General features: G+C 44.3%; 2 protein-coding genes across 5 annotated transcripts; both read right to left on the bottom strand.

Annotated features, from left to right (window-relative positions):
- Nucleotides 1–1,194: 1,194 nt before the first annotated feature.
- Nucleotides 1,195–5,504, bottom strand: cldn11b (claudin 11b). Its single transcript, XM_079489355.1, has 3 exons — nucleotides 5,040–5,504; nucleotides 3,156–3,320; nucleotides 1,195–1,464 (listed from the first exon to the last, which is right to left on the bottom strand). The coding sequence occupies exons 1-3, from the start codon at nucleotides 5,263–5,265 to the stop codon at nucleotides 1,199–1,201; spliced, it is 657 nt and encodes a 218-aa protein (XP_079345481.1). The 5' UTR covers nucleotides 5,266–5,504; the 3' UTR covers nucleotides 1,195–1,198.
- Nucleotides 5,505–6,153: 649 nt separating this feature from the next.
- LOC306912711 (polyhomeotic homolog 3) lies at nucleotides 6,154–22,431 on the bottom strand. 4 transcript variants are annotated; one of them, XM_079489133.1, is made up of 12 exons: nucleotides 22,339–22,431; nucleotides 19,893–20,595; nucleotides 18,123–18,269; nucleotides 17,297–17,389; nucleotides 16,744–16,960; nucleotides 15,218–16,402; nucleotides 14,251–14,564; nucleotides 13,355–13,529; nucleotides 12,925–13,036; nucleotides 12,140–12,260; nucleotides 10,875–11,175; nucleotides 6,154–7,614 (listed from the first exon to the last, which is right to left on the bottom strand). In XM_079489133.1, exons 2-12 carry the CDS (start codon nucleotides 20,574–20,576, stop codon nucleotides 7,460–7,462), a joined length of 3,504 nt encoding a protein of 1,167 aa, XP_079345259.1. In that variant the 5' UTR covers nucleotides 20,577–20,595; nucleotides 22,339–22,431; the 3' UTR covers nucleotides 6,154–7,459. The 4 variants fall into 4 exon arrangements, with proteins under 4 accessions (XP_079345259.1, XP_079345258.1, XP_079345260.1 ...); XM_079489132.1 differs by lacking the exon at nucleotides 22,339–22,431 and adding an exon at nucleotides 21,970–22,094; XM_079489134.1 differs by lacking the exon at nucleotides 22,339–22,431 and adding an exon at nucleotides 21,970–22,094 and having other exon boundaries at nucleotides 10,875–11,157.
- Between the last annotated feature and the right edge of the window lie 1,271 nt (nucleotides 22,432–23,702).

Genomic DNA, 23,702 nt, shown 5'->3' with positions numbered 1-23,702 from the left:
GGTGATTTCCATTCATTATCCACCTACTTGTAATTGAAGGTGAGTTCATTAGCTGTTGTAATGCACGACTAGAATGATCATCGAACTCCTTAACCCACAAAAATCTAATCCTGAGCGTTTTTAAACGAACACTAGGATTTTACTGTGTCCATGGTACGCAAATGGTACCTCATTATTAAGACCTGATGGATTTACAGAATGAAATAGAAGTCGTGAAACAACCTACGCTCGTTGGAGTTTTAGTTACTGATATTTCTTAGAATTAAGATTTTTTTTAATTCTTAAAAACGTACACAAAACCAAATCATAACCATATGATGAACAAAAACGTATTACCCAAACATAACCAAATGTATGTTCCCCTTGCAAGAAACAAACATTTGGCTTCTAGGAACTTCAATATGAACATACTGTATACTATGAAGCAGCTGTAGCTACAGTATAGATATGGCGTAGTAGCATCAAGCAGAATGTTTTTAGCTGACTAAAAGTCCAAACACCAGCTTTTCTCTTCAATCACGATCCCTGGCTAGAACTACAATATATAGCTACATATAGTACATACAGTGTCAATGTACTGACATTTTCAAGAATGACATTCTACATACAGACTCAACAGTGGTGGAAGAAGTAGATTTATCACTTGAGTAAAAAGTAGCAATACCATATAAAAATACTACTAGTAAGAGTCATGTATTCAAAATGTACTTGAGTAAAAGTACAACAATACTGGCATCAAAACATACTTACAGTAACAAAGTAAAAGTACTAACATCTTACAGTAACAAAGTAAAAGTACTAAAATCTTTCAAAAATGTATCAAACATTTTCTAAAATAGCTGGTCTCCAACCTCGTCAATCAGCTTTTTAAACGAACACAAAGTATAAAATGGGGCTAACGTGGTTAATGCGTAAAAAGTACAATATTTGCCTCTGGGATGCAGTCGAGTAGAAATATGAAGTATTGAAAAATGGTAAAGTAAATTTACCTACAAATTATACTTAAGTAACAGTACTTGAGTAAATGTAGGCCTACGTAGTTACTTTCCACCAGGTGTGTTCAATACAAAAACCTCAGTAACAAAGACTACTACGCTTCTCCCCAAAATCTGAACTTTGTTCGGAGTAGAATATAATTATAAAATACAAAACACGATGATGGTGTCTTTTGAAGCATGTAGCCAGCCCCCTTCAGCTTTCACACGTGCACGCTCTTAGCATGGTTGGCTGGGGGGTCGAGGGTGGCGGACATGCCCCCCTGCCCCCTGGAGTAGTAGAAGCTGTTCTCCCTGCGCGGGTTGGCAGTAGGGTCGATGCCGTTGCAGCACAGGATGGCAGAGCCCCCCAGGAGGCAGAGGCCGGAGCCCACCCAGCCGGCGTAGAGGGAGAAACCGAACGACATCAGGCCCTCGCTCTGGTGAGCACCAATGGGGAACCAGACGGTTGCAACCACGCCACAGATGGCTATTGGGAGAGACGAGAGAGAAATGATAGGTAAGCTTAAAGGGCCACTTCACCCCTTTTGCAACCAAAGCTTATTTTAATGATGTTTGGGACACAAGAAACACTTTCCTGGGGTTTTTATGTGTATACCGGTATGTAATCTAAAATATATAAAAATCATATCCACTACTGTAGGAAGGTGTGTGTGTGTGTGTGTGTGTGTGTGTGTGTGTGTGTGTGTGTGTGTGTGTGTGTGTGTGTTCAGCTGTCACTCTGACTGTGTGTGTGTGTTCTATGCCTGTTGACAGGGGACTACCTGTCCTCCCCCAGAGGAAGCAGGCCTCGCTGAGAGAGCAGCCCAGGCAGGATGAGGCGAGGCTGGGCTTCAACCTGACCCTCCTTTCCCCTGACCCCCATCACACCTGCTATAGCGCTGCTTCAACCAAGGGATTCCCCGGCTGAGTTCTCAACACAACAAGTATGAACCTCACATGTACTGTAGGGGAGGATTACAGGTGAACTCCATTGGAAGAGGTGTGTCCATTTTTGTTGTGTCAATCCCTGAAGAAGACCTTTGTCTGATCGAAAAGTTGGTTGTTTACTTTTTGCATCGTGGCTACGAGCAGTGTATCCTCTTTCTTCATTGAAAGTTATACTGTACTAGTCCATACCCAGGGTTGCATGCACACAGTTATACTGTACTAGTCCATACCCAGGGTTGCATGCACACAAAAGCTATGTGCAGAATTGGGGCTGCAACTAAAAATGGACCACTGAGGCAGGTTTCTCTCTGCACTTGCATCCCAGTGGCGGAAAGTAACTACTGTATGTACCTTTACTAAAACAATGAACTTGGATACAATTTTGAGGTACTTTTACTTCACTTGAGTAATTCAAGTTTTTCTACACTTCATACTTCTACTCCACTACATATCCGAGGGGGGGGGGGGGGGGATACTTTTTACTCCACTACAATTGTTCAACTTCAATTTAGTTAGAAGTCACTTTGCAAATTTAGATTATTATTATTTCAATATAGCCCTAACCATTTTGATGGCAATATTTTTGTACCTTTATGCAAGTAACATTTCAATACTTTAATACTCTGTTATACTTGTAACGGAGTATTTCTATATTTTGGTATTGCTACTAATGACGTGAGAGATCATCAAGTACTTACTGTAATGTACCCCAACTAGTACAGTGTGAAGGTTTTGTAGAGCAGAGGTTCCCAAAGTGGGGTCCGGGGACCCCCAGGGGTCCTTGAGGGAGTTCCAGGGGGTCCCCAGCTAAATGATAGTTTGGAACCAAATGGACCCTTATGGGTCAGTAACTCTGAGAGTGTACAAATGGACCCTAACGGGTCCATTTGGTTCCATCTGTACACTCTGAGTTAAATTAACATTGATTTTACAATATAAATTGGGGGTCCCAGAGGTAGAAATGCCATTAAATGGGGGTCTGTAGACTGATGCATGTCAAAATTAAACGGATTGAGAATCACTGCTAGAGCCGTTAACATCTTCTCTTATGGGGGTCCCTGGCATATCTTTTCAAATGGGGGGGGGGGGGGGGGGGTCCGCGGGCTAATTAGTGTCAATTTGGGAGTCCTTGGCATGAAAAAGTTTGGGAACCACTGTTTTAGAGTATGCTCTGTAGTCTATATACTGTACCAGTGTAACTTTGGCTGGAGTCAGTCCTCTCTCACATACCCATAATCAACATGAGAACCCCTCCCACTCTGGCTCTGCGCTGTTTGATCTCGGATGTGTCGCTGACAAGTCTGACGCAGGGCATGGCCATGAGCATCAGCAGCATGGCTGGCAGACCCAATATCGACGCACAGATCATCAGAGCACGCGCCGTCTGGATGTAAGCTGAGGGAGGCCGAGACAGATAAAGCCAGAGAGAGACACACATAAGAGTTACACAAGTTGAGAAAAAAAAGATTGAATTCAAAGAAATTTTGAATTACGTTGGTCTTATTTGAATGAATAAAGCATTAGTTTAACCAATCTTTGGAGTATGTTAATACAAAGTGGGGTCTGGGGACCCCCAGGGGTCCTTGGAAGGGTTCTAGGGGGTCCCCAGTAAAATCTAGTTAATCTAGCATAATGTGTTAAATTAAACCATGCACTTTAGCCCTATTTTATATTACGGATATAAAAAAATTGCTGATCTACAACCACACAAAGTGTTGTAATGCGACTTGTGCGTGTAGATCTGCTCTTTTTAAAGAATCTGAAAAGTCTTGAAAACAATCTGAAGATCTTTTGAGAATAGAAGTCTTTCTCTTCCACTGTACTTTTCCAGTAAGAAATTGTTCTCCAGTGTTTGATAGCAGGACACTGTCCAGTTTGTTTGAAGCAGGCAGCACACCGGATTAGATATGTGCCGCCATCTTTATTGTAGTTTGTTTGAAGCAGACAGCACACCGGATTAGATATGTGCCGCCATCTTTATTGTAGTTTGTTTGAAGCAGACAGCACACCGGATTAGATATGTGCCGCCATCTTTATTGTAGTTTGGACGTCGTTGCAATTGCCTCTCTCCACCGAGAGAGAGACAACGGAATGTACACATTATAGTTATAGAATGTACTGTACATATTATTGTTTGGACTTGGGAGAAATATGGGAGAGAGAAAGAGAAAATCAACACCTCCAATATGCTGCATAAAACAGTGATTCTCAATCGTTTTTATATGAAATTATAAATAATTGATACATATTATTATGCTGAGGACCCCCAAGACTTTTGTTGTTACATTAGACATACAGCACTTTACAGTTGTCTACTTTAGATTAGGAGACAACAGTGGAGAGAGTGATCTGAATTGTTGTGCATTCTCTAATTGGGCTAATTTGTGAAATAATAGTGAAATTAAACCTTTTATGTATTTATTTATTATTGATTAATTGTTTTAGTTTTTGTTCTGCTGAGGACTCACTGGAACCCATTCAAGGGCCACTGGGGGTCTCACTTTAAGAACCACTTGCTTAAGATAGTCAAATGTTGGACCCACACCCATCCACCACTGAGCACGCACGCACGCACGCTCACACGCAGACGCACAGACACACGCACGCGCACGCACGCACGCACGCACGCACGCACGCACGCACACACACACACACACACACACACACACACACACACACACACACACACACACACACACACACACACACACACACACACACACACACACACACACACACACACACACACACACACACACAGATGAGCAAAGGGAATTCCCAAAAAGCTGTTATCCATTTAACATATACATCATGTACAACTGCTTTGATGAACCATTTCAAATCTCTTGCATACAGTGCAAGTTTTTAATCTGCATAATTCTGCATAACTCTCCCTCCCTCTCCAAGATAGCGGATCTACAAGCTCACAATGAGCACCATTCAACAGAACATAAAACATGAAATTGTAATGAACATCTAGTTATTGTAGCCTATCTCTCCAATTTGCACACCAAACTTAACCTCCTCTCTCATTCATCAACTAACACTCACATTCTGTTTTTATTTTTTTCACGTTCACATATTTGCACAGAACATTATTATTTATAGGCCTACCTGGTAAGGTAAGGATCTGGTTGAGTGCGACGCAGTGATAGAGCGCTGGTGAGATGACGCACTCCGCCCAGAGCCCCCGGGATCCCAGCTCGTCCATGCGGACGCATGTGTTCACAGAGTAGTCGCACGTTCGAACCCAGTCGTTGGTCGCTGTGCCGACGATCACCCCGACCCAGCCTGCGCAACTCGCCATGATGCCTGTGATCTGCCTGCACATGAGCGCCATTGGAACCGCCGTGCGTAATGCGCGCGTCCTGGAGAAATTATCGCCTGATACGCCTCCCGCAAGAAATAAAGATGAAAATTGGAAAAGCTAATTTTGATATTCCAATTGAGGCTATCTTCAGCTGTAGGGTAGAAATTCTTGTTTTTCTTTTCCAGACGCTGAAAAATCTGATTTCTTTACTAGAACTGAACTGAAGTCTAAGTTGTAACTAAAGTTATAGCCTTAGCTAAAACAGAAATTAAAAAATGTAAAATAAAAAGTGTAAATTATATATCCCGACTGTATTGCTGTATTCCTGTATTGTGTTCATGTGCCTCCGGCTGGTAGAAAAATGCACAGAATCAGATTGACAGGGTGTGGTAGGGCGGAAAAAAAACAACTTTCAGCCCGAATCTTAAACCAATCAGAACTCTTCTCAGATCCCATTCCTAACCTAAACCAGATATAGAGAACTGCATATCTTAGCTACTTAAAAAGTTATGAAACAGAACTTGATAGACGAAAATATTGTTGGTTTCAATTGAAAATCGGAAAATTATGAACAAAATGCAGATATCCATAGAATATTTAAATATTTGTCCCATAATAACCAAACTGAACTGTTTTAGTTCTATTTCGGTGCAACCCCCCCCCCCCCCCAAACAAAACGGGCAGCATATATTTGAGGTCCCGTCTGTAAAGTCTAACAATATGTGATATGAATTTAAATAGCCTGGATTTATAAAATCCTGGTCTCCATATGTCCTGTCTGTGGTTTTGGGCCAGTTGACTTGTAAATTATCCTACTTACCACCGCCCTCTACTGTTGCGTAAACGAAACAGCATCTCATTCCAACATCCTCTCCCGTCTCTCCACCATATTTTAGGTCACAAAAAACGAAAATTGCATTAACTTGATTAATTCATTTATTAAATAATTTCGAGCAGGATACGATAAAAATGTGACAATTAAAGACATCAGTCTCTACCCTGATAGTGACCTTTTTTCAAATCCACAAAGACATACTTTTGTCCAGAGGTTAACGTGATATAAAACATGAAACTTTGATGAATCACTTACAAAGTCTACGTGTTGTTATTTTTCTTCTTTGCACACACCGGTTATGTTTTTTCTACTGAATAGATTTCTTGTTTACCTCAAGCTCTAAAAAAAAAACTAAAATAGACAAAATTTTCATATATTAAATGTTCAAAATCCTTCGTTGACATAGCTTCAAATTTACACTCTCCAGCCGCTTTGGAAAATATACACAAAGATACAAAAAAACTCCTGCTACAGATGGAGGTTCCAAAATGGCTAACTGCCAATTCCTTACTCCACCTCTCTGCCATTCACATCACTGTCTCCCATCTCTTAAGGCCACCCTCAATTTAGAATCTTATAAATTAAAAATCATTGATTTCTTTTCATATGACTTTTGTTTCTCTCCAGTGCCATGGACTTGGCTTCCATCAGGTCCTCATTCCACAGGAGAGGTGCTTGGATTTCTGGGGGGGACCCATGACAACACATCAGAATGGACCCCCTAAATGTGTTTAACAATAACGTAAGGTAAGTAGTAGTCATGGGAACCAACATTTCCCGAGCCATGTGGCTTTGAGCCTGTCCAGGCAGCTTTGAGGTACAAGTACATCCCCTGGACAAGATGCTAGTATATGTCCCAGGGACCTACCCCTAATCCAGCCCTTGATGCTGAGTGCCAAGCAGGGAGGCATTGGGTCCCATTTTTATAGTCTTTGGTATGACTCGACCAGGGATTGAAGTCATTGAACTCAACCTACCAGTCTCAGGATGGACACTCTAACCACATGAGCTGGTATTTTATTTATTTAACAATTCATTCAGAGGAATTGTGGAAGCTTTCAAACTGGTTTTATTCCTATGTATTTGACATCCCTGCTCTCCCTCCCTTCGTCAAACCACTTCTCTGTCCGACTCAAGACAGAAATGTCACAGAAAAGTGATTCTCTAGCTTGAACTTTTATTGCCATGTCATATTCCCTCTCTCTCTCTCTCTTTCTCCCTCTGATACACACACACACACGTGCGCGCACGCACGCCCGCCCACACACACACACACACACGCGGATGGAATTGTACCACTATCAGTAACACAATTGAAGTTCAAACCTCACTCCCGTGAACATTTCCCTCTCTCTTTTGCTTTCTCTACCCATCTCCTCCCTCCACCCTTCACTGGTGTCTGAGTGCGTTGATGTGAGCACAGATCTTGAGCGCTGGTCCCAGTTTGATGTTCATGCTGGTCATCAGGTGATCCTCCGTCAGTAGCAGGAGCGCCTGGCCGTCGATCTCCTGCATCCTGAACGCCTCTGCCACCTCACTGCAGCCTGCAACCACAAGAGAAACCAGTCAAACTAGCAGTTTAAGTACTACTGTAAGTGCATTTTTAATGCCAATACTTTTGTACTTTTAGTAGTACATTTTCAAAACCAAACTTGTACTTGTAACAGACTACTTCTACCATAGGGTATTGATACTTTTACATGAATAAAAAAATGTGAGTACTTGTCAAAATGACACGGTTTGTATTGTACCACAGTTAAAATGACAACATAGATGTTTATGTTATGTTCTGAAAGGTGCAGTCACTTGGCATGCTAAAGTAATTGCTCCCCGTCCTGATGTAAACACCTGGTGAAAAGAAAATGGTAATGGAAAAAGTCAAAAGTAGTTAAAACTAGAAAAAGTGCCCTTCTGGGCACAGGTCTCCACCAGGAGGATAGGAGTGTGTGTGATGTTTGGCAAAATGTTTAGGAGTAATATAAACATGTTTTTTTGTTTGTTTGTTTCTTGCAACAATTTTCTTCATTTTGTTGAGGAAATGCAGAGCCAGATCACTCATAGCATCTCTGAGGATAGAATTCTGGATGAGCAGGACATGTGCAGCATTTTGTACAAAACGGGCTACTCCTGAAAACTTTGGAAGGCAATCTTAGCTAATCAGTGTAGAATCTGAGAAATCCAACAGGCTCGTCTTGATCACATGACTACAGAGATCACGTGTACCGATTTGCGTGAGATTTGGATGAAATCTGTGCAACTAACATAAACAATGTGTTTTGCAGAAATCGGCCTCATGGTGGCGCTATAACCGGCAGATGTGGAGGGATGCAGGGAAAATGTTTTTCCATGGCCTCTAAGGAGTGCACATACATAAGGTGTCGAATCGATGCAGTTATAGGTAAAAACAGGAATTGGCCTGTTATAGCGCCACCGTGAGGCTGATTTGGGAAAAAAATGTGGCATGTTGTCCTCGGCCTAGTGGAAATGTGCGTGTATAATTTCATGGAAATTGGACACTGTGTTTGTGATTTGTGGCATTTTGTTCGAAATGGACCAATCATGTGAGCTTTGGAAGCCAATCTTAACCAATCAGGATGGAAGATGGGAAATTGTGCAGATCTGTGTTGATCACATGACTATGGAGATAGTGTATACCGAATTGTGTGATGTATGGATAAAATGTGTACGAGTTATCTACAGAAATGTGTTTTGCCTAAATCGGTCTCATGGTGGCGCTATAACAGGCCGTTGAGGAATATTTGGGGCAGAGGTTCGCCGTTGGCATCCAGGGAGTGTGTGTGCAAAGTTTGGCATGGATCGGGCCAACGGTGCCGGAGATTAGCTGATAACGGACGGACGGAAGGACGGAAGGAAGGACACACACACACACACACACGGACGGAGTGCAAAACATACTCTCTCCCCATGCCTTCGGCAGGACACACACACACACACACGGACGGAGTGCAAAACATACTCTCTCCCCATGCCTTCGGCCTGGTGGAGACAATAATCGTTTGGGAATTTGTAGATCAGCTATTTTCACTATTGCAGAAATTGATTTTAAAGGGTAAGACCACTTTTTTAGAGGTTTGGGCTGTTTTCTTACCTTATTATGGGCAAACTAGTCCATTACATGAATTATTTCGAGTTACAATGGAAGTCAATGAGTCCCTATTTTTATTTCTTAAATTGCTAATAAACAACACAACGGAGCGAAATAATTCATGGAAAGGACTAGTTTGCCCATAATAAGGTAAGAAAACAACCCAAACCTCTAAAACATTATGTGTCCCGGTTTAGGTTTTTGAGGGGCGCTAGCCCCTCCTATATACAGGTTTAATGTTTGTTTTTAGTTCAATGTTTGTTTTAAAAACGCCATTGACAATGAAGAGAAATTAATATTTGTTTTGTCCCTAACACAAACATTAAATCCCATTAACAATAAAGAGAATTTAACACCGTTAGTTTTACATCATCATTATATCACCTATCATAAGAGCGCCCCTCACTTCACACGGGTGTGATTTTTCAATATATGGTCACCTAAGATAAATTATACACACAACTTGGTAGAGTTGGTTAGTTGCATGAGGTTCGTGCAACTTCACAAAACCTTTCAAAATGTATTTTATAGATTTATAATCTTAACAAACAAATCATGTCATTGTGTCATTGCAGTAAATGAGTATCAGCTGGTCACCAGCAGTGCGCAACTGAAAGTCACGTGACGTGATATCAGCCTTTTTAATTGGTTGTTGCATGAAGATCTTTGCAAAAATGTTCAAAGTGCTTCAGCTGAATGCAACAAAGCTGCATGGAATGTCTTGGTTAATTGCAGGGAATGATACACACTGAAACGGTATGTTGCATGAACCAAGTTGCATTGAAAGGCTTCACTTGTAACGCTGTATAAGAACATTAGTGTCTTAATCATTAATGGCAATAAAGTGGATCTGATATTGGTTTCATATTAATCCAAAGCAACCTATGACCGCTTGCTAAATGCACTGCAGCCTTACAGCTCAACAGTGTGATTTTAGCAACGGAGAAGCCATGTAAGCTAGCTCGCACAACACACATACTTTACAAGCCTCAGCATTTTGCGAAACGCTTAATTTGATTAGTAAGCAAAGAAGCCCTTAGCGTCATCTGGCTGCGGTCATGTGGTAACTATTACAACACACCCAAGCCGTCGCGTAAATCACACGTTGCCGTTTACTCTGTGACAGAGATCGTCGTGTGCAAAGAGGTCGAGATTGAGACACTGGGAGGGTTACACCGTTTTCCACTCCCATGTATGGTTATATAACTATAAATCCTAAGTACAATATTTTAGCAGCAGATATTTAATATTTTGTATTGTTTGTTGCGCTTTGTCCAGTTTGTTTGAGTGTTTGTGTGTGTGTATGTGTGTGTTTGTGCGCGCACGTGCGTGCGTGCGAGTTTGTAAAGTGAAAGGCTGCAACCCATCCTGAATGTATGAGTGCATACAGTACATGTGAATTCACGACTAGGGCTGGGCATTTTTCTCTTGTTAAAATAAGTGTTATTAGCTCTAGATTCCGCTAGAAATCATTGCTATAGAGCAGGGTGTTTCAACTGATTGTGAACCAACCAACCACCATGATATAAAGAATTAACCTGGGGATTGATTTCAAGTCGTATCGCCCCCGGGCCTAATTCACACCTTCGGGAATGGTTCTCCTTAGTTTAAACGCCCATGGTCAGAGGGTTGGTTCCTATCTAAAAGAATGTAAGAAACGTGTGTGTGTGTGTGTGTGTGTGTGTGTGGATAAGCTACCTGGCAGTGTGTGTATGAACGCCGTCACTTCCTCCACGCTCCAGTGGGCGGGGACAGACTTGTAGGTCGTGGTCGGGGTGGTCGGGGTCGAGGTGGTCATGGCCGGCTCCGACGCCGTTCTCCTCGTTCTTCTTGCCGCGCTCCGGCGCTCCGCCTTGGTCGTCATGACAACCGCAGGTTCCTCCTCTTCATCTGCCTCCTCTCCATCCTTCCCCTCCTCCTCTTCCTCCTCCTCCCCCTTCTCCTCCGCTTCTCGCCGGGTGGCGGTCCACAGGACCCGAGGCTGGAGGGAGTCGCGTGACTGAAAAGGTTAATCGGAAACTAATAATAAAGTAAGACAATCGTTGAATAACCAATCCCTATTTGGGGCATGTCATTATAGAGCGTCGCAGTCCCGCCTCCTACCCTGGACCAGGAAATGAATCCCAATGCATTTTTCCCATAGACATTTCAACAAGTATTTATTTAAAGACGGTTACACCGCGGACAAAGCCAACTCGAGTCGTGACAACTCATGACAACACAAACAATATTTTGGACCAAAAAAATAATTACAAAGAAGAAAAACAACAAAGAAAGTGTTGTAACCTGCCGTTTTTTTCTTCTTTCTAATTATTTTTTCGGCCCCAAAAATTGTGTTTGTTGTCATGATTTGTCACGACTCGAGTTGGCTTTGTCCGCGGCACAAACGTCTTTAAATAAATACTGTCTATGTCTATGAGGAAAATGAACGGAGAATCATTTCCTGGTCCCTGGTAGGAGGCGGGACTGCGACGCTCTATAGGGGGAAATGTTAAATAATAATAAGAAGAAAGAATCAAGCCCATTTGGGCCGTAAAGCCCAATCCACACCAATGATTTATTTGCAATGCTTGCAACTTACAACCACTTGCAACTACTTGTAACCGAGTCCCAAAACAGCGCAGCCAAACACCTGCAACAGAGTTAATTCAGGCTGCTGCAATTTCTCTCTGCAACATATCGCAATGGTTTAGTTCCATTGCAGTATTCAATCAATCGGTTCGATTGATTGAATACTTGTCAAAAAAAGTACAGAAGAGTACAGTTTAATAGAAATACTAAATGCTAAAAGGATTGAAACCTGGGCTTTATTTTGTGTGACATTGGTTCCCTAATACATTCTACGTCTTTGGCAATTACTGGTGGCTCCCTCTTCCTGTTTGTTCTATTTGTTCCAGTGAGGAAACCTGTATATCCACATTTTTTGTGATGACTGAATATTGTCTAGAATTATGTGTTCGTACCAGGCGTAATAGAAGGGGTTTCCCAGGGACGGACTCCGCCCGCTGGAGAACTGGTCTGGGTCTCTCTGGGCGACTGCATGCGCTCAAAGCCCGCAAACGCTTAGTCAGACGAACATTAAACCTAAAGAGAGACAGAGATACAGAGAGAGAGAGAGAGAGATGGAGGAGACAGATAAAAGGGGGCAGAGTGAAAACATGAAACGGCAAGAGTGGAAGAAAACAGAGGAGAAGATAAATGCAAATAGGTGAAAGAAAGTGAGAAAAAAAAGTAACACAGACATAAAGACAGAGGTGAGCACAGGTTGTCTGCATGTGTGCTCTGTACATGACACCTGTGTGTGTGTGTGTGTGTGTGTGTGTGTGTGTGTGTGTGTGTGTGTGTGTGTGTGTGTGTGTGTGTGTGTGTGTGTGACAGTGTGTATCTCCACCACTTCCTGCCTGACATTTCACAATGCACGTGTCATGGTACAATACATTTTGTGAAATGTTTGGAGGTGAACTGTCTTACAGGGATTCTCAACCGTTTTAAATGTCAATGCAGATGGCCATGGACCCCATCTGATATAAATATGTATCTCCAGGACCCCAATCTACACTGTTAGGAATCTTCAGTGTCAGGTCCAAATTAGTAAATGTATAATATTTTCTCGAAGCTTATTCACGTCACTAGGGACATTTATCTTCGTGAAAGATAATGGAGTCCCGGCCACAAAATAATCTGTTTCCGTTTCAGGAAGGAGGGCACACCCCTTTCTGGGTGTTAGCCAATCACACGCTCTGCTCACCCTCGTGCACAGGAAGTGGAGCAGAAGCGCTTGGAACGCATGAAGTTGTGGGCGTGGCCTCTTTTCCCACAGAACTGACAGTGCAGCACCACTCTGTCCTTCTGGCCAGAGTCTGAGAGAGAGACAGAGAGAGAGAGAGAGAGAAGCCACAATGTAAATGTATTTAACTAGCAGGTTATTTAAACAGATGCTGGGTTCATTGTTTACCTTGTATAGCCTGTAGTTTCAACGTACAGATTGCAATTTTGATAGTATATTGTATGGACTAGGGCTCTCCTAGTTACTTGAGGCACTACACTGTTTCTCTGCATTGCATGTACGTGATTACCTTGTTTATTGTATACAGTATATGTATTGTCAAATAAATTCTTGTGACCATGGGCTAAAAATGTGTTCTAATTTCCAGCCTATAGTAATCCAGTAAACGTACCGGTCCCACCAGGGTCATCTGCAGCGCCTCCCTCGTCCGTGTCGGTGGAGTGTTCCAACCGCTCCGACAGCTGGGTCTCGGGGAACGCTGCCGTCCCATTGGTCCCGTTCACTTCCTGGGTCGGGGGTGGGGTCGTCGACCGTCCAGACTCAACCAGCAGCGAGTTGCGATTCACCTGTAGGCAGGACATCCATCAAAGCTACAACTGAACTGCAACAAGTACTGGCTGAGAAGAGGATATATTTCACCAGTCTAACTGGTTGTTGTGTGTTGTTGCGTCAGAATCAAACATGATCTTCCACATTTCTCAGAATAGGGACGCTAGGGTTCATGCGGTTTAACCTTTACCTTTAATGCTACAAAGCATGCGCGTGTGTGTGTGTACTTGTACTACCATAGTTGTGAGGGCCAAATGTCCACAAGTATAGTAGAATTTGAGACATGGTGGTTGATTTCTATGAGACATCTCTTTTACAAGAGAGACCTGTGAGGTCTGGACCTCCCAAGAGAAAGGGTTGTTTTATGGTTTGGAGATATGCTTACAATTAGGAAAGGGTTCAGTTTGGGGATGGGTTAGGATTAGCGATTTGGAGGTTAGATTTATTGGTTAGGGTTGGAGTTGTGCCTGATTTATACTTAGTTGCGTGCCAGTGTCATAGTACAGCAACGCCTTGTGAGCTTGTAGATTATAAAAATAAGAAAACACCTACTGTACAGTAACTCCAAAATGTTCATTTTTCAGGAACAGATACATTTTTCAGGAAATGAAACCAACACACAAAAACAAACAAAATAATAATCTAAAATCTCACAAATGGAGTTAGGTTTCCTCCCGACAGTGTGTGTGTGCGTGGGTGCGTGCGTGCATGTGTGTGTGTGCGTGCATTGGTACCTACAGGGAACGGCTGCAGTCCCTCCTGGATGACAAAGCCCTCCACCAGGTGGGTCAGCACATGCCTCCCCTCTGGCCACGGCCTCGGAGCCCAGCGCCTGTTGCTCTCGGACTCCTCGTCCTCCGACGGGTCCAGGGTCCCTGCTTCTTCTTCCTGTGAATGGGTGATTTTGTCGGGCTGGCGCAGAGGCATGCCGAGGCTGAGGTTGGCCGCGTGGGCGGGCTGAGCAGAGGTGGGAGGTAGGAAGTGGGTGCGGTCTGAGGACGGGGTGATGAAGGGGGAGGAGGGGGGAGACTGTGACGAGAGGCTGGAGAGAGCTGGAGGCAGCGGAGAGAGAGAGAGAGAGAGAGAGAGAGAGAGAGAGAGAGAGAGAGAGAGAGAGAGAGAGAGAGAGAGAGAGAGAGAGAGGAAGATGTTAGCTTGACAAAATGACCACTGCATCATTCTTATACAGAATCAGAATTTATTGTCACCAGTCTCTGGGGGTGTGTGTGTGCGTGTGCGTGCACGCGCGCGTGTGTGTGTGTGTGTATCTATGTGCATATCACAGGTGGAAACTCTTCCGATGAATAATTTGCGAAAACATAAAACATAATACGTTGAAATACGAAGATATGCCTACACGTTTTTTTTGCTGGACGGCAAGTGGCAACTATATGCATTATGTATGTGTACATTTAAGCCTCTATGTACAGTGTGTATATATATAAATATATACTGTATGTGTCTGTGTGCTATGTGTATACACAGTACAGTGTGTGCGCACTGTTTGGAAGAGAAAGAAAGGTCAAACTGGAAAGCTTCTGATATATTTTGCCTTTTAAGCTATTATTCCAACTGTGAATGTGTGTTCTCCTTTTTGTGTGTTTTATTGCTGTGCAAATACATAGACAATGCACACACACAATGCAACGGAGCTAGCAACGATAGACGATAGACTAAGCTATACGCTGTGTTTTGTGATTGCCACCTGATTGGTTGTCCGACTGGGTGGACATGTTCTCACAGAGGTCCTCGTGACTGATTGGCTCCCTTTGAGCTTCCGCCAGCCTCTGGTTCTGTGCAGACGGCTCTGGGAGCGAGCTTGTCGCTACTAGACCCGGCATCGTGACCTTGGCTTCTGGCACGCTGTTTTGAATCGTAGCCGCGTGCGAGTTTGGTTCCGGGTTGTTGGGCTCCGAGTTCTGGTGCCGATGGAGGTTCTGAAGGCTCAGGTTTTCGGCCTGGTCCATGGGGTTCTCCCTTTCCTCGTCCTCCTGCTCCTCCTCTTTTCCACCTCCTACTGTCCTCTCTCTCTCCTTCTCTCCTTCCTCGGTCACCTCCATCCGCTCCTCCTGGCCCGTAACAGTTTGGGCTCTCTGCTCCTGTGAATCCATGACAACCGTCTCCGTGATTTTGTTCGCCGGACCCTTCCTCTCCTCCTCCTGCGCCTTGGCCTCCGCTCCTCTTTGGTCATCTCTCGCGTTCACCCTCATGTCTTTCCCCACAATGTCCTCGTCTCCACCTCCGCACCTCGGTCCTGTCTGGCCTCCTCTCCCCTTGTCTCTTTGCTCCTCCCCCGCCTGCTTCTCCCCTTGACGGACCAGGAGGCTGTGAGTTTGTGGGGGAGCCGGGCCAATGGGAGGCCCTCCAGGGGAGGAGGGACACAGGAGAGAGGGAGTAGAGGACAGAGGAGAAGAAGAAGAAGAAGTTGTTTTTGGCATTGAGGGGTTCAGAGGTTGTTGAAGGAGATGGGGCGTGTCTCCGCTGCCCAAAGTCCTCTGTAATTGGCTGCCGGGTTCGGGGTTTTCCACGGCGGTAGATGGAGCGGATTGGACTGAGGAGTGCGTGGCATGCACGCAATTGCCCTGTTGTGATTGGCGGCCCGAGGAGAGGGCGATGATCTGCAGCTGCCTGGCCGCCGAAGGTGAGCGCTCGAACGGGGAGGCGGCCATGGACATCGCGGCATGCTGGGATTGGTTGGCTTGAGATAACGGACAGGCCTTGAGGGCAACCATGTTGTGCCTATTGATGGGAGGGGCTTGACTGGTGTGGGCGGGAGCGGAGGTGGTGATTGGTTGAAGAGCTGGACTCTGCCTTGGGGGGGCCCCACTGTGGCCGTTAGGAGAATGAAGCCTGGGTCTCAGTGGGACGGCCCTCACCGGAGAATAGAGGGCTAGAGAGAGAGAGAGAGAGAGAGAGAGAGAGAGAGACAAATTAAGCAGTGTGATGACAGTTCATAGGAAGAAAGGGAGAAAAATAGGAAAAAAGAAAGAAGAAATTCATGACGCATTGCGTTGCTACTTGTAGATGTTATTTTCTATATTTTTGAGTGTAAAATAAGCCATAAGTGCTTAATTGATTATTTGATTAATCAAAAAAGTTAAATAAATCAATATAAATATATAAATAATCAATATAATTGATAGTTGCAGCCTGACACATAACACAAACAAAGACAACACTACACCATGCAAATGCCACATGTCCTTCATCACCGTCTCCACGGCAACTTACTGGGAGGCGGGACTGACAGGTGTGGACGAACGGTTATGGACAGGCTCTCCGTTACCGCAACGCCGGGCTGTGGCCGTGGCCTGAGGGGTGGGAACAGAGGGGTGCGGCCACGAGAGAGGGGAGGGGGCGCCAAGGAGGAGATGGGGTGTTTGAGACGAAGAGAAGGAGGGATGGTGATGGTCCCTGGAGGAGGAGGCCTCAGGGTTAGACTCTGGAGCTGAGGAGAATGGAGGAGAGAAGAGGAGAGGATAAGACAGGAGAATGGAGGAGATACGAGGAGAGGATAAGAGAGTAGAGGAGAATGGAGATGAGTTAAAAGAGAGATGCTTCCCTTTAATTCCCTCCATTAGTGATACCTGTCCTGCACATGCAAACACACGCACACAAACACACACACACGCGCACACACGCGCACACACGCGCACACACACACACACACACACACACACACACACACACACACACACACACACACACACACACACACACACACACACACACACACACACACACACACACACAGTGTACATAGTACACATACGGAGCGGCTCACCTGAGCAGAAGCAGGATGGAAGGAAGGAGTAGAGGAAGAGGAAGGACGGGAGGAAGAGGAAGGGCTAGGTCGCATGGCAGACGTGAGAATCAGCTGCCAGACAGAGAGAAGGACAGAAAGAAAGGAAAGGATAGGAGCATGAGCCAGGCAAAGGCACAGCAAGCTTTCAAGCAAGTGCTTTAATATGAGAGTAAGAGTTCAAAAGTTAATCAAAATAAATCAATTATAAAAGTTAATCGAAAATATAATATATAAATAATCGAGCAATATTTGTAATTGCAGGTGAAACGTTTTTATACATTTCTTCTTCTTGTAGAGTGCCTATATGAGACTATAGTACATTCAGTGTTGCTATTACTAACATTTTGAGTGTTTACAGTGTGCATTATACCATGGTTGAATTGAACTCCCCATGCACCGCAAAATGCCTGAGAGGTTTGGGTTAGCAACCACAATGTTTCTGGTTGAATTGTGGCTGAAACTGGTCGCTATTGCATTTACAACATGGCAGAAACCATGTTGTAAATGCAATAATACACTTTACGCTATGCTATGTTACGATTATAGCACAAAATATCATAGCAATTTTTTTGGGGTGTTTAATCATGGTGTTACAGCTTAATTATAATGTCACAATCACTAAGTGAGTGCTTTTGTTTGAAATTATGAAATGTATAATGTGCACTTTTTTCCAAAGATGGTTATGTATTTTTTTAAACAAAGTTAGTGTGTGTGTATGCATGCGTGTGTGCGTGCGTGCGTGCGTGCGCTCTTGCATATGTGACTGCATGCATAATGTGTGTGTGTGTGTGTCTGTGTTTATTACCATCTGAGCTCTTAGCAGCGCCTGGTCTTGGCCAGACCCTTTGAGGCCTTTCCCCAGGAGCAATGCCTGCTGGGATACCCTCTGTCTGACAGGTGTGTGGATCTGATTGGCTCTCACAAGACCAGGTGTGCCTAGAGCTTGTGTCACCTGGAACAAAGGGGGGGGGGGCATGTGGGGTGGGGGGTATAGAATGAGAATATCTGCACACTTACACGTACGTGTCCAACAAGATGTTTTTTCCGCATATGTTTTGAATTGTTTACTATGCGAGTGCAGCAATGTGGCGTGGAGCTGGAGCTGAAATGTTTTAAACTTGGGCTTTTGTAAGCGTTGTTTTGCCAGTGCTTTTGCCGTTTTCAGCCGGGGAAAAAAAGCCTCAGTGGAGTGGACATGCGTGGCCACTTATCATGTCTTAGACGTTATTTAGACTTTGCCGCGCATCATATTGCACAACAAAAATAGCAGGCATTCAAGCTCACAGCGTATCATCATGTCGCATGAGCTTGTGGATTTGCTATTCTCATACACGTCATTGGCATGCAACTAAGTACAGCATATCAGGCATTAGATTAGACATGAACGTGCGCACAGGGGGACACCAAGAAAAACAAACAATGCAAATGTTGAGTTTTGAATGCTGTGCTTAGCATTATGCAAAGTAACCCATGTGGCACTGGCACAGAGACAGAGACAGTATGGATGTGAATGAATGCACACGTCTGCCCACGTGTATAAGAAGCTGTGAATAATCTATGCGTGTTTGTGGGTGGGCTGGAAGCCAAGACAGATAAAAGAAATCAGAGGAAATGAAAAATACTACACTGAAACTGAAACAAGGCCTGACCCCGTGACCAAAGAGATTCACAGCTGACCCTGTGACCAAAGAGATTCACAGTTGTCTCGAACAACTGCTAACCACATCAACCACTTACAAATAGTGCAAATAGTTCCCATCCATCTTTCAAGATGTACAACATCTTGATTAGCAAATGTATTTTATAAAATAAATGCTACATTTAAACAAATATGCTTGCCCAGGCGGTGGCGTAACCGTCTGGGCACCCGACTGGTAATCCAGTCGCAGTGTGCCGCGGGTTCGACTCCCGAGCCCGACACGGCCTTTACTGCATGTCTTCCCCCATCTCTCTCCCGTTTCCTGTCAGCCTACTGTCTGTCCCTTCAAAAACCAATAAAAGGCGTAAGCCGCAAAAAAATATCTTAAAAAAAACAAAACAAAAAAACAAATATGCTTTCAATACATCTACACTCAAAACAAGCATGATAATTATGAGAAAGATGATGTATCCTGGCACTATGACATAAAGTCGCCCTTGACATGATGATGTAAACTAAAGTACACCACCTGCACCTGGACATGATGCTAGTATGTCACATGATGTACAATTAATTTACACATGTGTAACATCATGCTTGTATATATATATATCACAGTGAGGGACTTATTCCCAATCCAACCCTTGATGCTGACATTAGTAACATTTTTATAGACTTTGGTATGACCCTGGTCTGCCAGGGATTGAACATCGACCTCCTAATCTCAGGACGGACAGAAGGTCACCGAGCTGGTACTGTACTATATCTTCTGTGAACGTGTTTGAGCGGTACAAACGGGACGAACCGAGGCGAATATATATATATTCAGGTCTGAACGCAGCTTTAGAGTACTACATGTGCATGTATGTCAGTGTGTGTGTATGTGTAAGTGTGCATGTGTGTCCACACATTTTGACATGCGCATTCGATATCTACCTGTCTGCTGGTCGGACTGGCTGGAGTGTGGAACGGTGTGATCGCTGTGGAAGTATGTGTGGACATGGGCCGTGCGTTCCCATTGGTCAGGACGGCGGAACTCTTGGGCGGCGGCGTGGTGGCATCGCTGTGGGTCACAGAGGGAGAGACGGAGGACGCCATAGAGGAAAAGGGGAGAGGAGGAGCGCTGGCCGCCGTGGGGGAAGAGGAGGAGGGGGACACGTTGTTGGACGTAAGCGGGGAGCGAGCCGAGAGACGGAGGGAGGACGAGGAGCTCAGGCCAAGTATCGCTGGGGCGGCGGAGGAGGACATTTTGGGCGCGCCGCCCATCGGGGAGGGCAGGATGGGCCGGGAGTACGTGCGCAGTATGGGGGTGCCAGTGGAGGTGAGCCTCGGGGGGGCGGGGACCAGGATGTGGGGGGGCGGAGGAGCCCCGGCGACGGCTGCCGTCATCGCCACCGTTTTGGGGACGTGCGCCATGGCGGAGAGCGAGGGAGCCGGGGTGAGGGGAGGGGGAGGGGGGGAAGAGGTGGGCGTCTGCGCGGGGTGAGTGGAGTCCAGGATGGTGGGGTTGGGGGTGAGCCGAGGCGGGGTGGGGGTGGGAGTGGTGGTAGTGGTGCGGTTATCGCCGTTGGTGGCATTCCCATGATCTGATTGGCTCTGCCGGACCGGCTCTCTTTCCATCCTTAAAATAGTTGTCACACTGTGGAAACACAACAGATGAATTATTAAGAAACAAGGGAGAACTCTATATTATTTATTTCCAAACAATACACTAATTTATTAAATAAATCCTCACCTGAAGTTCACTTGTAATAATTACTTTAATTACCTACAGTAATTTTGATATTGCTATCATTTTTTCCCCAGATAGTAGCCTAGGCTACACACCTTTTATACAACTCTGAAATGTTCTTTGTACAAAGGATTAAATAAAAACTATACTGTGCATGCTGTCTAACCTTTGATGGCCTATTGATTTTAGTGAATGGTTGAGAAAAGATTTGACATAGGCCTACAATTTGTGACACACCAGGCCGGCCTGACAGTCAAATAACTCCCGTATTTTTGAGTGGTGTAAACCACTCCTACAACTGGCTTTGTTAGTTTACGTGTCTGTTCGTACCAAAAAATGAGCATGGTTGCTATGGTCACCCAGTTCACACGGGTGTGATTTCATTACGTCCGACATTACGTCAGACCACAGCTGATCAGTCTATATAAGACCTTACACCACTCAGTTCACACGGGTGTGATTTTTTTAATACATTGATTTGAATTCGTGAATTTAATTAGAGTAGACCTGTAGCTGTAGGTCAATTAAGCGACTCCAGCTATTTGAACACCTATACCAATTTTAAAGGTGTTGTACGCGCTTTATTTCCATATATCTGCTCAGTGAAGCAACGTTTAGGGATTTAGAGCGGCATCAAACCCCCAAATGCATGCATGCCCGGGTATATCTATATGGTAGCCTATATGTTATATATAGCCTACATAAAATATTAGTCCACATATAGCTGGCCTTCAGTCTTCAATCATGCGCAAGGACTCGTGCAGCCAACTTATTGATTCTGAATCTGAACCACCTTGCGTTTAATTAAGGCCTCGCTTGAGAAGAAACATAACGTGTTTTTTTTTAAATAAACCTACAGTACATCAATTATAATATAGGCTAATGTACACGAGCACATGGATGTATGTATAGTAGCCTAATGGAAGTTCTCAATCAGTCGGGAGGTGAGAACAGTCAGCTAAATGCATGCACCATCATCGCGCAAGCAAGCAGGTGCGACACGGGCGCTCAGCAGATGCTGACATCTGGCCAGTAGTATAGCCGACACGTATGTTAACATGCATGTAAGGTTACCCGCTGAAGGCGATCATAACAGTGACAGCGAACGAACGCAACTGGCAATCGGGGCCTAGATATTCATAACGGCGATTAAAAAATAAAGATGGTAGACTGTCAGGCAGGCCTCGCACAGAACAAGTCTCCAGCTAATAACATTTCAACAGCTGCGTATTAAACAGAGACCCGTCTCCTCCAAAACGCACAGAGGTCTTCTTTACCTACCCCCGAAATCAGCGACGGTCGGCAAGCTATTATCCCACATCCAGAGGCGTTTGCATGTTTATAGAAAGTCTGTTGACTGTATCTGATCAACGTTTTTTTTCTCCCCCAACTGAAATGGGCGTGCGTAAAACCTCACTTCCTCGTCTGACAGCGCAGGAGCGCGTCACAAACCCCCAGACTGGGATTTCTTTTAATAAGCCCTTAACCTAACATTGCAGCACGAAAGATGCAATGTTTACTACCCAGTCATGTGTGTTTGTGCTTAGGCTATGCATAGGCCACGTGTCGGTTTTGGTAGGATGTGCAGAACAGTACGTTTAACCACCTAAGTATTCCGCTTTATTTGAAGCCAATGCAAACAAGCCATACCTTGCTGCTCCGTCCGTGTTGCCAACCGCAGCAGCCCCGCTTTGGGGCCACCGTGCAACGGCTACGAGGAGGGCCTTGCAGTCGCTCGGTCGGTAGTGTTGATCCCATAGCTCGGAGAGATCGTCTGACGGATGCGCTGCTGCGATTGGCTAGGTCTAGCTAGGCCACCCAACTGTCTTCTATTAACTTTTTCATGTCAATGACCAAAAAATATATTTTCAGATGTAGAAATTTGGTATAGTCTTTTTTATTGGCCTAAAATACATGACATTCATGAATCCACTTGCTGACCGGCTGTCAGTATTGGGCATTTTTTTATATAGGGGTTTCTTGTGACCCTAGTCACCCTACCATTAGCCTCGGAAACCCAGACGTGTTATTACCTTAGGTTATTACCCTACCATTAACATCCTATGGCTATGGCATGCAAAAAAGTCAAAATTTCCTTTTGCTTTAAGTAGCATGTGACATGTCAAACTGGGTTTTCATGATTCTGAATCCATTCCAAGCATTACTTTTGCACAAAATACACTCCAGTCCTTGGGCTAAAAACGTCCATAGACGTCATGACAAATGTCAATGTGATGAGGTCAGCACATTTTGGGCACATTTGGGCAAGTGGCTATGGCTGCTTTTAGCCCAAGGAAAGTTTGACATTTTTGCCTGCCATAGGATGTTAATGGTAGGGTCACAAGAAACCCTAAAAAAATTGCCCAATATTGACAGCCGGTCAGCAAGTGGATTCATGAATATTTTAGGTCATTAAAAAAGACTCCCACTTTAAACAAGCCATGTCGGCGACTAATGGTCAAAATGTAGGCTAATTATTCATTTGGGGCTCAAATTAATACGTTTTGACCATCTGAAAACATTTGTGCCAAGGAACCCATACAAGCTTATAAATAAATACGAGCTTGTAGATTAGCTATTTTCAAATATAACCAAATTAAACCAATGCATATAGGGATGAAGTGGTTCAACACATTTTGCATTGAGGAGAACCAATGGACTAGGCGTCTCATCTCAAACCACTGTTGCGAGTTCCCCTTGTCAACCAACCAACCAATCACAGCGCGACAGTCTGTCGACTATGGGATTTTGTGTGTACTGTACCTTTTATGGAGGGAGTGGAGAAAGCAGTTTGAGTCAGAGAGGAGAGACAGCTCCACTCACAGCATAGGAGGAGTAGGACCACACTGTGGTAATAACTATTAAGAGCTAATAAATAGACTTATAACTGAGTATGACTAACATATAGACTGTCAGTCAGTTTAGCCTATTATTAAATGTATAAAAATATGTTAATAATACATTATTTCAAAAGTCCATCAAATGAACGAAAATATTTGAATGAATAGCTAATA

This window comes from Electrona antarctica, assembly GCF_951216825.1.
Source record: "Electrona antarctica genome assembly, chromosome: 20".
Taxonomy (NCBI): Eukaryota; Metazoa; Chordata; class Actinopteri; order Myctophiformes; family Myctophidae; genus Electrona; species Electrona antarctica.
The sequence above is the reverse complement of the archived record's forward strand: the minus strand, read 5'-3'. Positions and strand labels throughout refer to the sequence as shown.

Bases quoted from the DNA above. Each gene is read 5' to 3' on its own strand.
- LOC306912711 (XM_079489133.1), bottom strand. From the start codon at position 20,576: ATGGAAAGAGAGCCGGTCCGGCAGAGCCAATCAGATCATGGGAATGCC. The intron at 11,176-12,139 runs GTACGAACACAT...TAACCTTTTCAG, and splicing joins AACCCCTTCTATTACGCCTG to TCACGCGACTCCCTCCAGCC. The intron at 7,615-10,874 runs GTAGCTTATCCA...TTGTGGTTGCAG, and splicing joins GTTCATACACACACTGCCAG to GCTGCAGTGAGGTGGCAGAG.
- cldn11b (XM_079489355.1), bottom strand. From the start codon at position 5,265: ATGGCGCTCATGTGCAGGCAGATCACAGGCATCATGGCGAGTTGCGCA. The intron at 3,321-5,039 runs GTAGGCCTATAA...GGCCTCCCTCAG, and splicing joins CCAGATCCTTACCTTACCAG to CTTACATCCAGACGGCGCGT. The intron at 1,465-3,155 runs GTATGTGAGAGA...CTCTCCCAATAG, and splicing joins GGTTCTCATGTTGATTATGG to CCATCTGTGGCGTGGTTGCA.